Source organism: Pseudophryne corroboree, chromosome 4, assembly GCF_028390025.1.
Source record: "Pseudophryne corroboree isolate aPseCor3 chromosome 4, aPseCor3.hap2, whole genome shotgun sequence".
Taxonomy (NCBI): Eukaryota; Metazoa; Chordata; class Amphibia; order Anura; family Myobatrachidae; genus Pseudophryne; species Pseudophryne corroboree.
In genome coordinates this window covers 643,863,480-643,886,458 of record NC_086447.1, presented here as the reverse complement: position 1 = coordinate 643,886,458, position 22,979 = coordinate 643,863,480, and the positions used below count along the sequence as shown (strand labels likewise).

At 47.9% G+C, this 22,979-nt stretch overlaps 1 protein-coding gene across 1 annotated transcript in view; it reads left to right on the top strand.

The window, feature by feature from the left end:
* The window catches only part of PCNX2 (pecanex 2), an 809,726-nt gene that overhangs the window by 467,355 nt on the left and 319,392 nt on the right, over positions 1-22,979 (top strand). Inside the window, exon 20 of the mRNA XM_063917734.1 lies at positions 14,372-14,513. Coding sequence (XP_063773804.1) covers positions 14,372-14,513 — 142 coding nt within the window. The remainder of the gene's footprint in view (positions 1-14,371; positions 14,514-22,979) is intronic.

Genomic DNA, 22,979 nt, shown 5'->3' with positions numbered 1-22,979 from the left:
ATATATATATACACACACACACACATACACTGCAGTTTAACTACCGTCTATACTGTGATTCCTTACTGAGTGCCGCGGAATGACCATTACTATATATATATATATATATATGTATAGATATATGTACAGTATATATAAATGCAGTATATTCTTGTGCATCTCCATTACGAACAGCGGGGCTTGGGAGAACCAGTGTAGCATTGTAGGATGGCTCCAGATTACTATTTGGAGGGAAGAGGTTAGGGTCAGGCTGCGGGGGGGGGGGGGGGGGGGGGGTGTGTTAGGATTAGACTACATGGGGTGTGAGGGTTAGTATGCACGGGTAGGAGGGTTAGGGCTATTCTGTGGGGGTGGGAGGGTTAGGGTTAGGCTGTGGGTAGGGGGAGCTAGGGTTAGGCACCCCAAGTTAGGGTTAGGCTGCGGGCGGAGGAATGGTTAGGAGGGATAGGGTTCAGGGTTAGTTTACTTAATTAGTAAGAGTTGGGATTTTAATCTAGGGGATACCGCTGTCAGTATTTTGACAGCCAGCATCCCAATCGCTGGGATATTGTATGTAATCCATACGTATATTATATACTGTAATATATATATATATATATATATATATATATATACACACACACACACACCTCTCCCTCACTAATAATAACCCTTAATCTTAAACCACACTGGGAAATCAGCCCTCATATCCTATCGCTAATATCCTAAGCCAAATCTCGCAAAATTATCAGGTGGTGGCTATCGAACTTATGAAATCGCGTATCTGCATGGGGGGGGGGGGAGTCGGGGTGCCAATATCCTCAGCTGACTCCTTCCTTCAATGGCAGCCTACCTAAAGGTATAATCCCCTGGGAACAGAAAGGGGCCTGAACAACTTGTCTCCCAGAGTACTTCGGCATTGTTTATCACTCTGAGTTACTTAGCATCGCTACGACATTGATTCTATAACAATTATCACTCAGAGTTATTCAACAGCGTTATCCAGTGCCAATCGGATATCTGTACGTGTTCTCCAGTGCCGATTACAATCGGATATCTCTACGTGTTCTCCAGTGCCATTTACCATCGGATATCTGTACGTGTTCTTCAGTGCTGATTACCATAGAATATCTCTACGTGTTCTTGAGTGCTGATTACCATCGGATATCTCTACATGTTCTCCAGTTACTATTGATTGCTTCTTCAAGTACCGAGTGTCATGGGTCACCATAGATTGCTTCTTCATTATCTTCTAGTTCACCAGTGTCTCAAGGAACCAAGTACCATCGGTCAACATCGATTGTTATTTCATTATCTTCTAGTTCTCCAGTGTCTCAAGGAAGCGAGTGCCATTGGTCATCATTGATTGCTTAATCAATTATCTTCTAGTTCTCCAGTGCTTCAAGGAACCAAGTGCTTTGGTTACCAACGGTAGCCATTACAAGGATCCTCTATTCATCAGTCTACCAAGTATCAACAGTTATTCATAGCTCCTGTTATTTCCAAACTTTGTTCATTGTTTAAAGCCAAGCATCCTATATTGACTGTTTCATTTATGACTTTCTATTTATTATAGTCCGCTATCAGATACATACTCTCTGTTGCCTCAATTATTACCGGGTACCTGGCCAGGGGGCCGCAACCTGCCATTGGGTGTAGCAAAACCCAAATCTCCATTGGAGGGGTCACTGGTGAAAACTTCCTGGTGTGTTAGACTCTGCGCCCTTGGTCAGGTCTCTATATGAGGAAGTCCTGTATTCATCCTCCTTGCCTTGTGTGGCAGTCTTCATCAGTAACGCCCTCTCTATGCAAGTCAGCTGAGTACAAAGGGACCCAGGTCGTGACAGCTGCCTTTGGTTGACGGGTTCTTGGAAAATTGCTTTGGGACATCCCCATGGTAATTCCTGTGAGCCTATAGACCCCGAAAAAGAAAACAAGAGTTATGGTAGACTTACTATTGTTAACTCTGTTTGTTTGAGGTCCAAAGGCTCCACAGGGCACCCACCGTGACGCACCCGGCTTATGGGTATTTTTATTATTATTATATGGTCACTAGTTCTCCTCTTCTAATATGAGTGTGTTTCTTAAGTGTTCAATTCTTCCTTCTCATCTGTACTTGACAACCTGGTGCTTGGGGCTGGTTATATAGGAGGAAGCACCAGTGCATCATGGGACCTGAAAGTTTAACTGTTTGGTGCCCAGTTCTATCCAAACCACCTGTACCCCATGGTAATTCCTGTGGAGCCTATGGACCTCCAAGAAACAGAGTTAACAATGGTAAGTCTACCATAAGTCTTGTTATATTGTCTTATTTTGGTCAGTTTGCTCTCTGTGACACATATTGACCTGAAACCGTCTTGATCCAGCTGCATTTTGTGCCAGTGTAAGACATACAGCAGTCCAGTGACATCCAATGATATAAAGAAATATGTGCAAACTACTTATACTGTATTTTTGCGTTCCTTGCAAGGGTGTGACCCATGTGTCTTGTGTGACAGTGTTTAAAACATTTTGCTCCAGGGTCTATAGTAGCAAATCAATTAGGAAAAAATACCTTCTGTAGGCTGAATGGTAACAAGAAGTGGTGGGTAAGTGTGGGGAGAGCACACATACAGAACAGCTAGACATGGACATATCCATCTGGTTGGCATTTATCCTGTGGCTGCTTAAGGGCTGATGCAACAATCTACAATGATAATGACAACAACTTTCAGCCACTTCTGAATGCATTGGGTACGGGTTACCGGCGCCGGGTATCCCGGCGGTCAGTATACTGACCGCGGGATCCCGGCAGCAGAATGCCAGCGTGGGGGGTCAAGCGCAACAAAGCCTCTTGCGGACTCGTTGGCGAGCTGTACTCGCCGCAGGTTCTATTGACACTCTGAGTTGATAGCTTCCTAGCTACTTTTTGCAGCCATGCAAACGCATAGTCGCCACCCACGGGGGAGTGTATTTTCGCTTTGCAAGTGTACGATCGCATGTACAGCCGAGCGGGACGAAAAAGTTTTTGGCAGTTTCAGAGTAGGTCTGAATTTACTCAGCCCTTGCGATTACTTCAGCCTGTCCGGTCCCGGAATTGACGTCAGACGCCCGCCCTGCAAATGCCTGGACACGCCTGCATTTTCCCTAACTAGCAGGGACTTGTCCCTGCTAGTCGGCATGCCCACTGTTGGGATTTTGCCCTGGCGGAATCAGGGGTCGGCATTGTAAGAGACCGCCGGTCACATAACTACATCCCTGCTGAATGGCTGTTTGTATACTGACACCTCCAGCTGAACTGCAGTTACTGTAGATTCAAGTTATGTCTGTCTACAGTATTTCCATTGCTCACTGTAATTGATATGTATGTTTGGACTACTGCAGCAAAGAAGATTCCCATTTGACTTCTAAAAGGGGAAACCAACAGATGCTTATTTTTAATTTAGTTAAATTTGTATTTACAGTCTATTGTTATCAGATTGACGAAGGATTCAAAGCTTCTGACATACCTAAGAGACATATTTATCAAATAGTTTTTTTTTTACTGGATATCCCCCGAAAACAGCAGTTGTCCAGGGATACACACAAATATTAAACATCCCTTCAATGTATTATAGCTATCTGCTGCTGTCTCGATTTCGAAAGCAAAAGCAGTGGGCTGTTAAATTGCCAAATTTGCCAAGCTTCGGAATGTGGCCACGGCCCCAGTAGCTAACACTGGTCCTCATTCCGAGTTGATAGCTCACTAGCTACTTTTTGCAGCCTTGCAAACGCATAGTCGCCGCCCACGGGGGAGTGTATTTTCACTTTGCAAGTGTGCGATCGCATGTGCAGCCGAGCGGGACGAAAAAGTTTTTTGCAGTTTCAGAGTAGGTCTGAACTTACTCAGCCCTTGCGATCACTTCAGCCGGTCCGGTCCTGGAATTGACGTCAGACGTCTGCCCTGCAAACGTCTGGACACGCCTGCATTTTCCCTAACACTCCCAGAAAACGGTCAATTGACACCTATAAACGCCGTCTGTCAAACTCCTTGCGATCACCCGTGCGAATGGATTAATCGCTAGAAGCATCGTCCAGCAACGATGCTGTTTGTACCCGTACAACGCACGTGTGCATTGTGGTGCATACACATGCGCACTAGTAACCTGATCGCTGCGCTGCGAAAATCGGCAGCGTGCGATCAACTCGGAATGACCCCCACTATCTTTAGATGGCTTTAGCCAAGGTAGGCTGTGGGCTACATTATGCAAAAGTTAGATCCCTCTGCAGTCATGCTTGCCTATTGACCATTGATTTGGTGTAGCGCGGTCGTGGGTCAAACCCATCAGTAACTTTCATTCTTACACATCGCAGGGATAGGCTCCTACCGGATGAGAGAGAGATGAGGGGGGAAGGTGAGAGTTCAGCAGGATACAGATGGGGGACAGAGATGACAGTAGACGAAAGGGGAAGGGACAGAGATGAGAGTAATAGAGAAACGGACTAGTGAGAGGAACAGAAATGAGGCAGAGATAGCAAATTGGGGAATGATGGGTCCAAACTATTAATTGGTAAATATGCCTCTAAATCTAATAACATAGGCTGGTCAGCATGTGGCAGTATTATCTAGAAGAGATTGACTAATCTAAGATGGTTGTGCCAGGGTAATAGTAAAGAGCCCTAAAATCAACAAGCCCTGGCAGCCATTGACTGGTTGGGCACGCTGGCACTTATAAAATTAAAGGCACCTGCATGTTCTGTTGCTAGATGCTGGTGGAACATGCATTAACTGTACAAAAATCTACCTAATAGAAAATAAATGCCAAATCTTGTATTACTTTTTTACGTAAATATTCCCTAAAATCACACCTTTGGGATAAAAAAAAAACCTGATAGAATGACAAGAATTTAACGATATGAATGAATCGGTATCAGTGCTTCACTATTGACTGTTCATGTATTGACACCTCTCATTCATTAATTTGTCTTTCTAAGTATGTCAGTTACGCTGATCATGGATATTCTTGTATGTTGTCAAATTATTTACAATCAGTTGCTTGTGTTCACAAAACCTTTCCCCTATTGTCTTCTGTAATCCTTTCCCTGCTTCCAGGGGTGTATTGGGATGGAAAATCAGAATGGGAAATTTATGGAAGCAGCTCTGAGGGGGTAGAGGTCTTTTGAGGGAGTGAGATTCCTCCTCATAAGGTCTGATTCTGAGTTGGACGCAGTTGTGGCATTCCTTGTGTCTTTTGCTGTAGTTGCGTCTGTGACTTTATGCTAATGACGCTACAATGCAATTCCCTAGTTTACATCCGTTTATCCAATTATGCAAGGACTGAGATGCCCACTTTTAGTGTCTACAGACACTGCAATCATGCTTTTTGCGTCTTTAGACATCACCATCGGTCGCACCATTGAAACCTTCATCAGCCCTATGCTTGGTGCAGATCATCTATCTGCATATGGCCTCCTATGTGAGCAATATGCAAACACTTTCATCAACACGCCCACACTAGGTTACATCTGCATCTGATTTGCCAACCCCCTGTAACATTTCTAATACATTTCTTGGTGCGTGTGTCTGATTGTGTACTACAACTCTGTACGAACACCATTGTGGTGCATGCATGCCCGATGCCAATCAAGTCCAAGCACAGATGAAAAACCTTGCACAAGAAAAAAAACAAAACATTGGCCTCCACAGGAAAAAAAAACATACATTGGCCCCCACAGAAAACAATAAAACAAATTGGCCCCCATAGGGAAAAATGTGTTTCAAATTTCCACTGCTGTTTGAAGGCCCAGTGATACCAAAAGGTTTTATAATTTTAGGCTGTAACATCTATGGGGAATATTCAATTAATGTCGGATCCTTTTCAACATGCATTTGTCGGAAAGGATCCGACGGGCTATTCAATAGACAGATTTGGCCGTTCTCGACATGTCAATCCGACTTTTTACAAAGTTGGATTGACATTGTCGGAAACGGGCAAAAACCTGTCGGATTCGGCCCCGTTTCCGACAGCACACGCAGATCGGCGGCTATTCTGCCGATCCACGTGCTTTCCGACAGCATTCTGACAAGTCGGATTTCCTGACTTGTCGTAAAAACTGAGCCGGATTGAATAGGTCGGGATCCCTTCCGGCCTACTCCAGTCGGAAACTGCAGTCTTTCCAACAAGATGCCAGTTTCCGACTCTAATTGAATATACCCCTATATAGTCATTTATTTATTAACATTTATTTAGTGCTAGCATATTCCACTGCACTTTCTTTCAGCACCAGGCCCTCGCCATGTAACCATGGTGGCAGCACCACGCTATACATGTTATTAAACAAAACAGGACCACATACGCATCGGCCCGCCGGGGGTCGCCCCTCCCCCACCTGTGGGGCCTATGGCCAATCTGCCACCACTTGCTTCCATATCCTTTAAATGTAAACTAAATAACTGAAAACACAATAGGATGATTCTCCATGATGCAAGGGACAGCTACACAAATTCAAACTACATACTTCTCCAAAATACCAAGATTTCTGTTGCGGGGCACACTGGGCTCCACAGGGAATAAATCGGGGTGTAAACTAGGATCTTGATCCGAGGCACCAACAGGCTAAAAGCTTTGACTGTTCCCAGAATGCTATAACCACACCTCCGTGCACAGGAGCTCAGTTTTGTAGTTGGTGCCATGCAGTGCAGGCATACAACAGGGAGGGCTGCTCCAGCAGCCCTCAGAAGAGCTTTTTTAAGTGAAATCTTAAGACTTCAAGGGCTGCAGCAGAGACACTGTGTGTGTTAGATGTCCGTCAGACATCTCCTGCTGCAGCTCCATCACCTCGCCCAGCGGCTCTGTATACTTCCACGCCCTGGTTGTCGGGTACTTACAGCGGAGGCTCCGGTTTGCTTCAGTCAGTCACACACCCCGCCGCAGCTCTCCAGGATCACATGGCCGCACTTTGGGAGGAGGTAAGAGGGTCCCCCAGGCGGGACCTGCTGGAATCCACGATACGGCGCGGCCGGTGAGAGACGGGCTGCGCGCGCTGGCGTGGACACTGTGGTAGTACAGGGACCCCACTAGACCACCAGGGCAAGGGCAAAGGTCGGTTTTACTAAAAAACGTTTTGACCTGTAGCCCCTCCTCCAGCCCCAGGGCACCATTTAGAGTAAATGTTCCCGCCCTGGAGCTGCATCTCTCTCACTCACTCCCTGTCAAGCTAAGCTGAGCTGATCCTGGGACTGTTTGGGCAAATCCTCCTCTGTAAAGCCGCCTGCATGTCAGCGCTGTGCATTTTACAGGACACTTAAGTAATCTACATGTCTGCTGACAGTGTTAGTTAAGAAATAGTGCATTTAGTCAGGGTTATTTAGTACAAGTACCCTGTGATATACATCCAGTCTTTACTGTGCATTGTTATATCTATTGATTATATAGCTGTACTTAGTATTACTTTGTATTGCTAGTCCAGTGCAGTTTTATTGCATGTCATAATTTCTGCATTGTAGATGTGACTCTGTGTGTGTGCATATAGCTGATGTGTGACTTCTATTTTTTGTATCTCACTCAGTTTGCTATCCCTATATTCTGTACCCTCAGGGGGCTAAATGTGTCAGGGTTATTGTTTCATATGGGTTTTTCGCATTATATATTTACTGTGTATTTTTCTCTGTGATTTTCAGTCTCCATATACCTCTTGAATTCTCTGTTTGTGCTCATACACTGCACAGGGGGTTCTTGTTAAGGAATTAGGCTGCTGATATTGTACTGGGTTGCCCGTGAATTGAGCTTTCAAACATGTCAGCTACAAGGGGCGACAGAGCTGGGGCTGATCCCACATTGCGTGGTGGTGACGCTGCAGACATATTAGAGGAAAACATAACAGCAGAGGGTTCAGGTTCTGGGGTTTCCCTACCCCCCAGTGGAACTGTAGCAACAGGGGTTCATAACGACCCACCTTGGGCTACTTTCTCCATGTTATTAAGTGCACTGGTGACTAGACTTGCACCCCCTATGGGACCTCCTGTGCCAGTACAACTGCTTATGGTCCCTGTGGTTAATCCGCCTTGGGTAGATCAACTGTCCGCTTAGTTGCAGCAATTGAACCACTCACTGACTAAACAGACGTCTAACCCTCGCCCGCCTAAGACCAAGGGGTCCTCTAAGCGGGCCATTACTTCCTCTCAATCCACACACGTCCCAGGCACCTCGTCTTATGAAGAAGGCGTATATACTGACCCAACAGACACTGATCCAGATAATTCTGATGGGGAATCAGTCTCTCAAGTGGATGTTCCGGACATGGAGGCTATCAGGCTAATTCTTCAAATCAGTGATGACCCAGAGCCTGATGCTACCTCCAAGAAACTGGAAAGATTTAAACGTCAGAAGGTTGTTAAACAAGTTTTACCTCATTCTGACCATTTAGTTGAAATATGTCAGGAATCCTTGGAAAATCCAGGAAAGAAATTCACACCTCACAAGAACATGCTGGCTCGCTATCCCCTCGCTGCAGAGCTAAGTAAAAATTGTGAAACACCCCCGCCAGTGGATTCGCAAGTGGCGCGGCTGGTGGTGTCCTCGGCTCTGCCTGTAACTACCGTCACTTCTCTGAAAGAACCAATGGATAAGCGTGTGGAGGGCTGTTTAAAAGTGATTTACACCCTTCACAGGTGCTGTGCATCGGCCCACTATTGCAGCAACATGCGCTGCAGAGGCTATTGAAGCGTGGGCTCAGGAGGTGGACGCTAAGCCCAAACCTAAACGGCCTGGGCTGCCCGTCAGCCTGCTTCCAAAACAGACAAGCCTGCTGCATGATGGGGCGGGCCTCCCTCTGGGGAATACCAGGGTGGGGGGCCGATTTCTAGGAATTACCCAGGAATGGTTGAAGACCACTTCCGATGCCTGGGTACGGGAAGTCATCACTCGAGGTTACGCCGTATCCTTCAAGAATCGTCCCCCTCATCGATTTTGTCCAACAGACGTCCCTTCGGATCAGGTGAAGGCAAAAGCTCTTCATTCGGTGGTACAGTCCCTCCTGGACACAGGAGTGATAGTACAGGTGCCTCTGGCTCAGAGAGGCAAGGGGTACTATTCACCGCTATTCCTAGTCTCGAAACCGAATGGGTCATCTTGGCCCATTCTCAACCTCAAGTCCTTGAACAAATATGTGAGGGTTTCCAAGTTTTGTATGGACACCCTTCGCTCTATTGTTCTGGCTTTGGAACCTGGGGATTATGTGGTCTCCCTGGGCATACAGGATGCCTACCTGCATTTTCCTATTGCAATGTCGCATCAGCAGTATCTGAGGTTTGCTGTTGGCAACCTTCATTACCAGTTTCGGGCATTACCTTTTGACTTGACCACGGCCCCGCAAGTCTTCGCCAAGGTCATGGCAGTAATGATGGCTGTACTCCGCAATCAAGGGGTCAGGATCCTCCCATATCTGGATGACTTGTTGATCCTGGCGAATACCCCAGAAATTCTGCTACGCCATCTGGATCTGACGCTCCAGTTTCTGCAAGCCCACGGGTGGCTTATCAACTGGAAGAAATCTTCCCTGGTCCCTGCGCAGAGCATGGTACACCTGGGGGCGTTGTTAGACACTCACACCCAGCGGTTGCTCTTTTCTCAGGAGAAGGTCCTGAAACTTCAGGACAGGATTCAATGCTCCCTATCTCATCTGCAAGTGTCGATACATTCGGCGATGCAAGTGCTAGGTCTCATGGTGTCAGCTTTCGACATGGTGGAGTACGCTCTATTCCTGCCCTCTACAGAAATTGATTCTTGCCAAGTGGGATGGCCTGCCTCACCGTATCAGGTCTCACATGATCTCCTTGTCTCCGGAGGTCCATCTGTCACTGAGCTGGTGGCTTCAGTACCAACAATTGAGCAGGGGTCGTCCCTTCTGGATCTCCAACTGGATGCCAGTCAGAGGTTGGGGTGCGAGGTTGGAGCAACACTCCCTCCAGGGTTGGTGGAGCAAGGAGGAGTCTCTCCTCCCGATAAACATTCTGGAACTGCGGGCAGTGTTCAATGCTCTGAACTTGGCCCAGCATTTAATACAGAACAGACCTGTTCAAGTACAGTCGGACAATGCCACCACGGTGGCGTACATAAATCATCAGGGCTGCACTCGAAGCCGCATGGCAATGAGGGAAGTATCCAGAATTCTTCAGTGGGCAGAACGAGATCTGCCAGCCATATCAGCAGTCTTCATCCTGGGAGTCCTAAACTGGGAAGCGGATTTCCTCAGTCATCAGGACGTACATGCCGGAGAGTGGAGCCTCCATCCAGAAGTATTTCAACTCCTAGTGGACAAATGGGGCCTACGAGATGTGGACCTGAAGACCAGGTCTTCGGAGCAAGTACAAGGGATCCTTAAGCAGCATTCGTGGACGCTCTGGCAATTCCATAGAATTTTCGGCTGCCCTACGTGTTCCCTCCGGTGTCAGTCCTGCCCGGAGTAATAAGGAGGTTCAAGCAAGAAGGAGGAATCCTACTTCTGATAGCTCCAGCGTGGCCCAGACGGCATTGGTTCTCAGACCTTCAGGGTCTCTCGTTGGAGCGTCCTCTTCTGCTTCCACAACGACCAGACCTCCTCGTTCAGGGCCCTTGTGTTTACCAGGATTTGGCCCGTCTGACTTTGACAGCGTGGCTCTTGAAGCTTCTGTACTAAGGGCCAAGGGTTTTTCTGAGGCGGTCATTCAGACTTTGTTGAAGGCCCATAAGCCGGCTTCTGCTCGGATTTACCATAGGGTCTGGAATTCTTACTTTGCTTGGTGCGCATCTAATAATCATGACGCTTACACGTTTAGTATGGCCAAACTTTTGGCCTTTCTACAACAGGGCCTGGACTTAGGCCTTCGTCTGGCCCTCATCAAGGTTCATATTTCTGCCTTGTCGGTTGGGTTTCAGAGAAAAATTGGCACTCTGCCTGATGTTCATACATTCACTCAGGGTGTGTTACAGATTCAACCTCCTTACGTCCCACCTGTGGCCCCTTGGGATCTGTCGGTGGTTCTGGAGGCTTGACAGGAGTCTCCGTTTGAGCCTCTTGAATCTGCGGACCTTAAGTGGCTTTCCCTTATGGTATTGTTTCTATTGGCAATTGCCTCTGCTAGACAGGTGTGGGATTTGGGTGCCTTGTCTTGTAGGTCCCCCTATTTGATTTTTCACCGTGACCGGGCAGTTCTTAGAACACGTCCCGGGTACCTACCTAGGGTGGTGTCTTCTTTCCACCTTAATCAGGAGATTTTGGTTCCGGCCTTTGTCTCTCCTGAATTGTCTTCCAAAGAACGGTCTTTTGATGTGGTACGGGCTCTCCGTACCTCTGTGAAGAGTACAGCTCCTATCAGCTCACAAGCAGACCCTGGCCAGATGGATTAGAATGGTGATTGCACATGCTTATGTACAGGCTGGCCTTCCAGCTCCTGCTACCATCAAGGCACATTCTACTCGGTCGGTTGGACCTTCTTGGGCGGACCGCCGTGGTGCAACCCTTGAACAATTGTGCAAGGCGGCTACATGGTCCTCTGTGAACACGTTCATAAAGTTCTATGCCTTTGATACATCCGCCTCCCAGGATGCTTCCTTTGGACGCCGGGTTCTTGTGCCCGCTACAGTGCGTCCCCTCCCATAAGGAACTGCTTTAGTACATCCCCAATGTTATTCCCTGTGGAGCCCAGTGTACCCTGCAGCAGAAAATGACATTTATAGTAAGAACTTACCGTTGTTAAATCTCTTTCTGCGAGGTACACTGGGCTCCATAGGGCGCCCACCCTGACACACTTAGCGTCTTTGGGTTTGTATGGAATTAGCCGCTGTCACCGTCTCCTGTCGTGAGAATGTGATGTATGTGGCTACTAACAGTTGTCGTCTCTTTTACCTGCTACTGCATTGGACTGGTTAACAAAACTCGGAGGTGCACGGAGGCGTGGTTATAGAGGAGGCGGCGCTATGCATTCTGGGAACATTCAAAGCTTTTAGCCTGTTGGTGCCTCAGATCAAGATACTACTCTACATCCTGATGTTATTCCCTGTGGAGCCCAGTGTACCTCGCAGAAAGATTGTCACAACTGAGGGCTGGTGCTGACCAGGGGGAAGCCTCAGTTGTAGGGGCTGAGGTATATGTTGTACCTGGGAGGCAATACAGGGTTCTTGGACATGCAGGGAACCTTTACCACAGATGCCCGAAGGCGTGACCACGACAACAAAGGAAAGTTCAAAGGTTTTATTGAAACTCAGCTCACAAGCATATATGTCAGCAGTTAGCAATATTAAGAACAGCATATAAGTCACAGTTCCCAGGAGTGCATATAGGCAGTCTCTAGGTGTGGTTTAATTAAGCACAGTCTTGAAGGACTTGGAGATGATATTTCCTTACCAACACCAATGCACTGGGTAGCTGAGGGGAAACAGAAGCTGATGACTGAACTGCCGGGAAATGCCGGATAGAACCGACACAGGTGGTGAGCTGTGAAATGGTGTCAGATACCAGTGTAATGGAAGATCAGATGCAGAAACACTGGTGATGCTAGAGATCGATGACAGATCACCGATGGTGACTTGGGATCGATGGCGGAACACCGATGGTGACTTGGGATCGATGGCGGAACACCGATGGTGACTTGGGATCGATGGCGGAACACCGATGGTGACTTGGGATCGATGGCGGAACACCGATGGTGACTTGGGATCGATGGCGGAACACCGATTGTTACTGGCAGGGCAGAGCACCGCTGGAAGCTAGAAGCTGGTCTCGGGTAACTGCCAGTCACAGGGTGCAATGTTGAGACACTGCAGAGTCAGGCTGTACTGCAGAGAAAGTCCATGGGAGAACTGCACACTGGAATCACTGAAGACAATTGAAGCACTGACAATCTTTCCAGCCCAGGAACAAGATATTTATACCAGCTGGGAAACAGGGATTGGCTGGCTGATTAAGCAGAGTCTAGAGTGCAGCTGCTGGGTAATTAGGTAGAAACCAGAGTGCAGCTGATAGGCTGAAAAGCAACATGTGATGAAAGCAAACATGGATGCGCCTATGTTGCTTTTGGATGGAAAGATTGTTTGTAACTTGCATGTGAGCTTTAACCATGAAGCTGCCAGAATCACAGTGAAGAGTTTTGAGACAATGAGATGCAGCGTGCTGCATGCAGACAGTGCAGATGGAATCCAGGCTTGAAACACTGGGACAGTCTCAGGAGGCATTTGGAAGGTAAATACTGATAAGGAATTACCTGGATCGTGACAAAGATTTAATAACGGTAAGTTCTTACCATAAATCTCGTTTTTAGTGGGGCTTAAGTTATAGGGTAAGGCATTGCTACTAAGCAATTAAGTTTTCATATAACAATTTCTTAACAGACCAGTTTAAAAGGAAGCAAAAAATTAAATGTGTGTGATGCACGGGACTTTATGTTCACTTTCTGGAGAAACACCCAATAAATGGTTTATCACACATGCTTTTTGTGTATTTTGTTAGGCAGGTAAAGACAGCAAACTGGACACAATTCCCAGACCTGCTTAGGATAGTGACTGCTGATCTTGAGCAGGGCTAGGGGAGACACTCTAAAACTATCCTAGCATTAGGGCCTAATAGATACTGCTGTCCTTCCACAATTAAATTTGCACATTGGGCCTGATTCATATTTGTAAGTAAAGCAGAAAAACATGCAACGGGGCAAAACAATGGTGCACTGCAGGTGGAGCTTATGTAACATGCAGAGTGATTTATATTTGGGTGGGTTATATACTTGGATATATACAGGGGCGTAGCCAGAACTTTGTGGGCCCCTTAGCAACATTTTGAAGGGGCCCCCGTTCCACTGCTTCTAGAGAGACACTTCTCTGCAGCAGTTGTTAATTTTATGCCCTATAGTAGTGCCCTAGTTAATTTTCTTTTATGAATCGTAGTAGTGCTTAAGTTCACTCTATGTCATATTTCAGAGCTGCCAGTACACATTATGCCACACAGTACTCCCAACTCACATTATGATATATAGTGCTCCCCGTACAGTGCCCCGGTTCATATATTATAAAATTACAAAAATGCCCTCCAGTTCATATTATACCACACTACAATGAGCAAGTCCAGTACCTAGATATATTGCAGGCCCCAAGGAAGAAGATTGAAAGGACCCCTATGTACCACCCAATCACGAAAAAATGTATATAACATGTAACTTTGACAGGGAAGGTGGGCCCCTCTCAGCTCTGCCTGCACCTATGGTAGCTACGCCCTTGGATATATAAAGTAATTGAATAACCCTCTTAGTTCATCCACTGTTCCATATTACTAGAATGTTTAGTGTGTAGGTGCAGTAAATGTTCTTAAGCTATCATTTAAGTTGTATTCCTTCGCTATATTACTTGTATTAATTTGTATTTGCAGCCTTTCTAAATTTTATATCTTTTTTTTGTCTTTATTTTAGATGCAGCCCAGTTAATGTGGTTTGAAAAGTTTTACGTATGGCTTATCTGCTTTGAGAAATATGTATTGTATCCATCAATCATTTTAAATGCTGTGACAATTGAGGCATTTTCAATCAGCAAATACAAAAGGTTTGGAAAACAGTAAGTTGTGTTATAAAATTTTAAACTATTAACCACTTAACTGACAATTCCACCCCCCCCAAAAAAAAAAACCGCTCAGAAATAGTTGGGTTTTTTTAAGCCTACAAATACATATAAATAAATATACTAGACCAGGTTTTCACAAACTCAGTCCTCAAAGCACCCTAACAATCCAGGTTTTAATGATATAGCCATGCTTGTGTGCAAATGGTATAATCAGACTGACTTAAAACCTACTTAAGTCACCTGTGCTTAATAATGGATATCCTTAAAACCTGTACTGTTAGGGTGCATTGAGGACTGAGTTTTTGAACCACTGTACTAGGCAGCAGTGAGGTGAGGCAGGTGAGGCAGAACCATTCCTGTCATACTACTGTATCAGCCAGAGTGTATACTACAGTATATAAAGTAATACCCCTTTCACATTGCAAAAATAACCTGGTATCAACCTGGCATATTGCCGGGTCAACACGGATCAGTGTGCGGTTTGAAACGACCATGGCCGAATTCCCAGGTCGCATTGTCGGTAATTAAACATGGGTAATAAGAAGGGTAATTCCCGGGTTGAATACCGGATCAGTGGCAGCGTAAACGGATTCCCAGGTCGAGGCAACCCGGGACTCATTCATCTCCCAGCGCCGCCTCCGCCCCTGCTGCCGGCTTCGCCCTCAGGCTATGACAACCGACCCGGCAATTTGCCGGGTCGGGAAACCAGCACTTAGCCTCTAATGCCGAATCCCACCCGAGAAGGACCCGTTTCCAGTTCCCGGGTGAGATTCGGCATTGGGGATGTGAAAGGGGTATTAAAGAAAAATACAAAGACTATCTCCTATATAATTGCCCAGATCTGTCAGTCTGTGACTGTGTGGCTAACGCTGGGCGTGGCTAAGAGCTCTCATTGGGTTAGCAGCAGGTCTATCACACCCAGTCCACAGCTGATTGGGCAAGAAACGCCCTCCCACACAGGTTACATCCAATAGGAGGCTTTGTCCTTTGGCTGCTGTGTGTTCTCAGAGCAGGATTAACAGTGGGGCTGATGGAGCTGCAGCTCCAGGTCCACACCCCAAAATAGGCCCACTGCATCTACTGCAACATACCCTCCAACAATTTACACATAAAAATCTTCCCAATACTTTCAATGGAAGTTTGGAGAGCCAAACATCGGTACAGACCATAAAAAGAAGGTACTGTACCTGCCAAAAAGGTACAGCTGGAGGGTATGCCACTGCATCTGCAGCAAGTCTCTGCGCTGTAGACAGGGTAAAAAAAATCCTTTTATTGCAGCGACCTATGGGGGTCATTCTGACCTGATTGCTTGCTGCAGTTCATGGCAGTGTAGCGATCTGGTCAGAACTGCACATGCGCTGGCGCCACAGTGCGCCGGCACATGGCTGACAGCTGATGGCTGTCGTTGCCTAGCATTCACCTCTGCCTGATTGACAGGCAGAGGCAGTCGCTGGGTGGGAGGGGGCGGCACAGCGGCGTTTGCTCAGCCTTTTGTGGCCGCGATCCGGCCAACGCAAGCATGGCCGGACCGTGAGGTGGGCGGGCCGCGGCAGCTGTGTGACGTCACACGCAGCCGCTGCGACCCGGGCAGCGACGAGTAACTCCCGGCCAGCTGTGTGATGCTTTTGTACTTGTGTGGGAGGACGGGGGGGGGGGCCTGACATGTGGGGAGGACTTGCCCTGTGCTGGGCGTACCCCCGCATGTCAGTGTAAGTGATCGTAGCTGTGCTAAATTTAGCACAACTACGATCAGGTCGGAATGACCCCCTATGTCCTGCTGCCAGTCCGCCTGCCCCCTCTGGCATCAACAATCCCCACTCCCTAGCCGCTTCGCACGTGGAATAAAAGCTGCTGCGGCCACCGGTATAGATGTCTGTGAAAGCGGCCACGGAGCCTCCTCTGCGCGTGATGTCACAGAAGTGCCTCCCCGCAACAGCCGCGCACAGATCCCCAGAGGCCCTGATTCTGCAACACAGCACCTGGCCGGCCTGGAAGCCCCGAGATGCCTACTGTAACGGATAGAGTAGGTGATATCGTGGAGGCTAATGTCTGGACGCAGACACTGACACTGCACAGCACTCTCACCTTTTACATTGATTCAGCGAGTCAATCAGTTCTGCCAGCCAGTCTCTATTGTTAGCGCCGGTGTCCCATGGTGCTGCATTACAGGGAAGTATACGCACTAAAACAACAGCTCCCAGCAACCCTTGGCGCCGAAGCATTCAGGCGCTAAGGGCTGCTGGGAGCTGTAGTTTGAGTGCATTTTCTTCCCTGTAATGCGGTGCATTGGGACACTGGTGCTAACAATAGTGATTGGCTGCTGAGCGAGTCTCTGGGAGAGCCACTACCTGCACCTCCCCCACTTTCAGTATCTCCGGGCCCCATCCGCAGCACTTCCTCCCACCACCACCACCACCACCCACGGTGGCTCTGGACCCCCTCCCCTACCCGCAGCACCCCTGCACCCACCCGCAGCAAAGGGGCAAGTGATAATGTCCCAGATTGGAACTATATACATGGTAAACAGTGTCCAACACTACTGAGGAGGTGACACAGGTACCATGGCCAAAAAGGATGGCGATAGTTTAAAGTCCAGCCGGGCTGAGCCACATAGCCATATATGTACCATGTCTTTCGGGTGTGGAATAATATATTTCGTCCATGGTCAAATAAAAGTCAATGCGTTGCCACCAGTCCCATACAGTGGGGAGAGTCAACGAGCGCCAACGAACTGGGACAACCGCTCTAGCAGCATTGTTCATGTGCTTCAATAAGGACTTCTTATATTTTGAAATTGGTATATCAGTATGGGAGAGTAACCAAAAATCAGGACCCGAGGGGACAGGGAAACTCAAAACTTCAGTTGTTATTTTTTTGTATTCCCTCGTAAAAAGGGGCCATCAATGAACAGTCCCACCAAATGTGTATCAATGGACCTAGTTCTGTGCCACATCTCCAGCACATTGGAAACACCCCAGGGCAATATTTATGTACAACAGTGGGGCAACGGGGCAACAGTATCATCAAGATAAAAGTTTAAATTGGGTCTCCACTACATCCATACTGGTTGAGCATACACTGGTCACTTAATATACCTTATTCCAGTTTACTTCTACCCCCTTAAGTAGGAAATCCTTGTCCCATTGCTCTTGATAAATCGGACCAGATGGTAGGATTTATGAGAGAAGAATTTTGTATATGGAGGAAATAGTATGAGTGGGGGGTTGTGGTTGCACACAAAGCTTTTCAAACACGGTCAGTAATTTGTCCCACATACCCAGTCTCCCCAAAGAGGAAATTAAATGGCGGACCTGTATAGAGAACCAATAATCCGGCTTATGAAGGCCTGAGTCCGCTAACAATGTCACAAATGATTTAAGGTGACCCCCCCTGAATTAAGTTATAAATCCTTGTGGGTCATAGTGAGTGAATCCATACGAGTAAGATTATAGAGTTCAGATTAATACTCGTTGAAAATGGAGGCAATCCCCTCATACATAGCACAAATAATTCCAGAGGAATCTTTCATTTTTTGGATGTACGTCAAAGCTCTCTGTGCTCGGAGGGATCTCGCCAGCATCTTTCCATGCTTATTACCCCATCTAAAGCAGGTATGTCTGCACCACCTATATGCCCTTTTAACCCCGTCATTAAGTAAGGAATTTAGGGATGTTCTAGCATTTTGTAATTGAACAAAGACATCTGAATCTCCAGAGGATTTGGGGCAGACTATAGTTTTGATTTTAGTCAGAAGGGCATCTCTGCATTCTATTTTCTCTTAGGTCCTAGAGGATGCTGGGGTCCACATTAGTACCATGGGGTATAGACGGGTCCACTAGGAGCCATTGGCACTTTAAGAGTTTGAGAGTGCGGGCTGGCTCCTCTACCTATGCCCCTCCTAACAGACTCAGTTTAGAAAATGTGCCTGGAGGAGCCAGTCACAGCTACGGGAGCTCTACAGAGTTTCTCATTTTACAGGGATGCTGCTGGCAACAGCCTCCCTGCTTCTGGGACTAAGGGGGGGGGGGGGAGTAGTGTCCGCCCTGCGTGGTCTGAGCCACTATCTTTGCTGACAGGACACTGAGCTCCTGAGGGGTTAGATCGTTCCCCGCCACAGGGGATCGCTCACCCTAGCAGCATGCCACCACCCCCTTACAGAGCTGAAGGTCAGTGGCATGTGAGTCACCGACCCCCCTAGCAAGCGGGAGGCCGGTGTGAAGATGGCGGCATCAGGGTAGGAGCGCAGTATTAACTGCGCTCCGGAGGCTCAGCGGTACATAGTGCGGCGCTGTGTGGGGTGCCCTGAGCCAGTGCCTACACCCTACACTGGTCAAACAGCCTGTCGGGGTCCCGGAATTTCAGTTTGCATAAATCCTCAGGCCAGTATAATCCTAGGAATAGTGGGAAGACAGCACCATTTTGGGAACAGAGCTTCTCCTCAGAGCGAACCCAGCAGCGTTCAGCGCCATTTTCCTGCTTGCACAGTGCTGTCCAGGAAGAGCAAGTCCCTCCAAAGCAACTCCAGCTATCTCTCAAGGTACCAGGGGGTTGTAGAAAGGGGGGGCTTGAGGCTGCAAAATGACTGTGTAACCTATTAAGGTGCACAGTCAGCGCTGATAGGGGGTCTCCCTTTATATTAAAAGCGCTGTGTGTGGGTTGGCTCCAATCTCTGTGTCTCTCTTGCCATTCTTGGGGGTGAAACCCTGTCTGTCCTCCCGTGTGTGTGTGTGTGTGTGTGTGTGTGTGCGTGTGTGTGTGTGTGTGTGTGTGTGGAGTGTCTGTGGTCTCCATTAAGCAATGTCCAGGGACTCTGTGTCATATGCTGCAGAGGATATGTCCCTTCAGGATGATCCCATTCCATGTAATCAGGATTGCACTGGTTTAGCACAGATTCCAGCAAGGGAGCCTGAGTGGTTATCCTCTATCAAATCTATGATTTCTCAGATTTCAAATAGGGTTGCACAAAATTAATCTGCAACTCGGGCTTTACAGAACTCTATGGCAGCCTGGCCCAGTTCTGGTACATCAGGGCTCTTGCACAGATCATACAGGATGATACCGATATCGATTTTGATACTACAGACGGTGATGGGGATGTGTTGCGGGGGGCAGCATCTCTTGCAAAAGGGGTGCAGTTGGCGATAGAGGCTATTAGGGATGTGTTGAATATTGCTGATACAACACCCGAGCAGGTTGAGGAGGCTTACTTCACTGAAAATAAGAAAGCCTCACTAACCTTCCCTGTGTCAAAGGAATTAAATGCTATATTTGAAAAGTCTTGGGAAAACCCGGATAAAAAATTCCAAATACCTAAAAGGGTTCTAGTAGCATTTCCATTCCCGGTAGAGGATAGGAAGAAATGGGAAAACCCGCCTATTGACGCGTCAGTATCCAGACTCTCTCTCAAAAAAAAAGAGATTTATGGTAAGAACTTACCGTTGTTAAATCTCTTTCTGCGAGGTACACTGAGCTCCACAAGGATTAACATCGGGGTGTAGAGTAGGATCTTGATCCGAGGCACCAACAGGCTCAAAGCTTTGACTGTTCCCAAGATGCACAGCGCCGCCTCCTCTATAACCCTGCCTACGTACACAGGAGCTCAGTTTCATTAACCAGCCCAATGCAATAGCAGGTACTAGAGACGACAATCGCTCGTAGCCAATTACCACACACTCACCACAGGAGAGGGTGTCAGCGGCTATGCCACACCAACCCAAAGAAGCCAAGTGCGTCAGGGTGGGCACCTTGTGGAGTCCAGTGTACCTCGCAGAAAGAGATTTAACAAAGATAAGTTCTTACCATAAATCTCGTTTTCTGCTGCGGAATACACTGGTCTTCACAGGGATTAAGAGATGTTCTAAAGCAGTTCCTTATGGGAGGGGACGCACTGCAGCGGGCACAAGAACCCTGCGTCCAAAGGAAGCATCCTGGGAGGCAGAAGTATCAAAGGCATAGAACCTTATAAATGTGTTCCCTGAAGAATCCGCCTTGCACAATTGTTCAAAGGTCGCACCACGGTGGGCCGCCCAAGAAGGTCCAACCGACCGAATAGAATGGGCTTTGATGGTAGCAGGAGCTGGACGACCAGCCTGTACATAAGCATGTGCAATCACCATTCTAATCCATCTGGCCAGGGTCTGCTTGGAAGCAGGCCAGCCACGTTTGTGAAAACCTAACAGTACAAATAGAGAATCAGATTTCCTAATGGAGGATGTTCTCTTCACATAGATACGGAAGTACCGTACCACATCCAAAGACCGCTCTTTAGAAGACAACTCAGGAGAATCAAAGGCCGGAACCACAATCGCCTGGTTAAGGTGGAAGGAAGACACCACCTTGGGTAAATAACCCAGACGCGTTCTAAGAACCGCCCGAACAGGATAAGGCACCCAAGTCCGAGACCCTTCTAGCTGAAGCAATAGCCAGAAAAAATAGCACCTTAAAGGAAATCCATTTAAGGTCAGCAGAGGCAAGAGATTCAAATGGAGACTTTTGCAAGGCCTCCAGTACCACCGACAGATCCCAAGGGGCCACAGGAGGTACATAAGGAGTTTGAATCCACAACATGCCCTGAGTGAAGGTATGAACATCAGGTAGAGCAGCAATCTTTCTCTGAAGCCAAACCGACAAGGCAGAAATGTGAACCTTGAGGGAGGCCAGACGCAGGCCTAAATCCAGGCCCTGCTGTAGGAAAGCCAACAGTTTGACCATGCTAAACTTGAAAACGTCATGATTGTGATCTGCACACCAAGCATTCCAGACCCTATAGTAAATCTGAGCAGAAGCTGGCTTACGGGCCTTCAACATTGTTTGAACGACCGCCTCAGAAAAACCCTTGGCCCTCAGGACGGAAGCTTTAAGAGCTATGCCGTCAAAGCCAGACGGGCCAAGTCCTGGTAAACACAAGGTCCCTGAACAAGGAGGTCTGGTCGTTGTGGAAGTAGAAGGGGATGATCTAGCGAGAGGCCCTGCAGATCGGAGAACCAGTGCCATCTGGGCCATGCTGGAGCGATCAGAAGTAGGTTTCCTCCTTCTTGCTTGAACTTCCGTATTACTCTGGGCAGGAGTGATACCGGAGGGAACACATACGGCAGCCGAAAGTTCCATGGGATTGACAGAGCATCCACAAATGCTGCGTGAGGATCCCTTGTCCTTGCTTCGAAGACCGGAACCTTGTGATTGTGTCGAGACGCCATCAGGTCCACATCTGGAAGGCCCCACTTGTCCACGAGAAGTTGAAACACCTCTGTATGGAGGCTCCATTCTCCGGCGTGTACGTCCTGACGACTGAGAAAGTCTGCTTCCAAGTTTAGGACCCCCGGAATGAACACAGCGGATATGGCCGGCAGATGGCGTTCTGCCCACTGAAGAATCCGTGATACTTCCCTCATTGCCATGCGGCTTTGAGTGCCACCTTGATGATTGATGTACGCCACCGTGGTGGTGTTGTCCGATTGCACTTGAACAGGTCTGTTCTGTATTAGATGCTGGGCCATTGTCGACGCATTGAACACTGCCCGCAGTTCCAGAATATTTATCGGGAGTAGATACTCCTCCTTGGTCCACTGCCCCTGAAGAGAGTGTTGTTCCAACACCACGCCCCAACCTCTCAGACTGGCATCCGTCTAGACCCAGTTGGATATCCAGAAGGGACGGACCCTACTCAATTATTGGTCCTGAAGCCACCAGCTCAGTGACAGGCGGACCTCCGGATACAAGGAGATAATGTGAGATCTGATCCGGTGAGGCAGGCCGTCCCACTTGGTCAGAATTAACTTCTGCAGAGGGTGAGAATGGAATTGAGCATACTCCACCATGTCGAAAGCCGACACCATGAGACCTAGCACTTGCATTGCCGAATGTATCGACACTTGCGGATGAGATAGGAAGCAACGAATCCTGTCCTGAAGCTACAGGACTTTCTCCTGAGACAAGAACAACCATTGGTTGTGAGTGTCCAATAACGCTCCCAGGTGTACCATGCTCCGAGCAGGAACCAGGGAGGATTTCTTCCAGTTGATCAGCCACCCGTGGGCTTTCATGAACTGGACCGTTAGATCTAGATAACACAGGAGAAGTTCTGGGGAATTTGCCAGGATCAACAAATCTTCCAGGTACGGTAGTATCCTGACTCCTTGATGGCGGAGTGTAGCCGTCATGACCGCGATTACTTTGGTGAAAACTCGGGGACCGTTGTCAAACCAAAGGGTAACGAAATTGGTAATGAAGGTTGCCCACTGCAAACCTGAGGTACCGCTGATGAGACACTGCAATAGGAATATGCAGGTAGGCATCCTGTATGTCCAGGGAGACCATATAGTCCCCAGGCTCCAAGGCCAGAACAATAGAGCGCAGAGTTTCCATACGAAACCTGGAGACCCGCACATACTTGTTCAAGGACTTCAGATTGAGAATGGGCCACGAGGACCAGTTCGGTTTCGGGACTAGAAACAGCGGTGA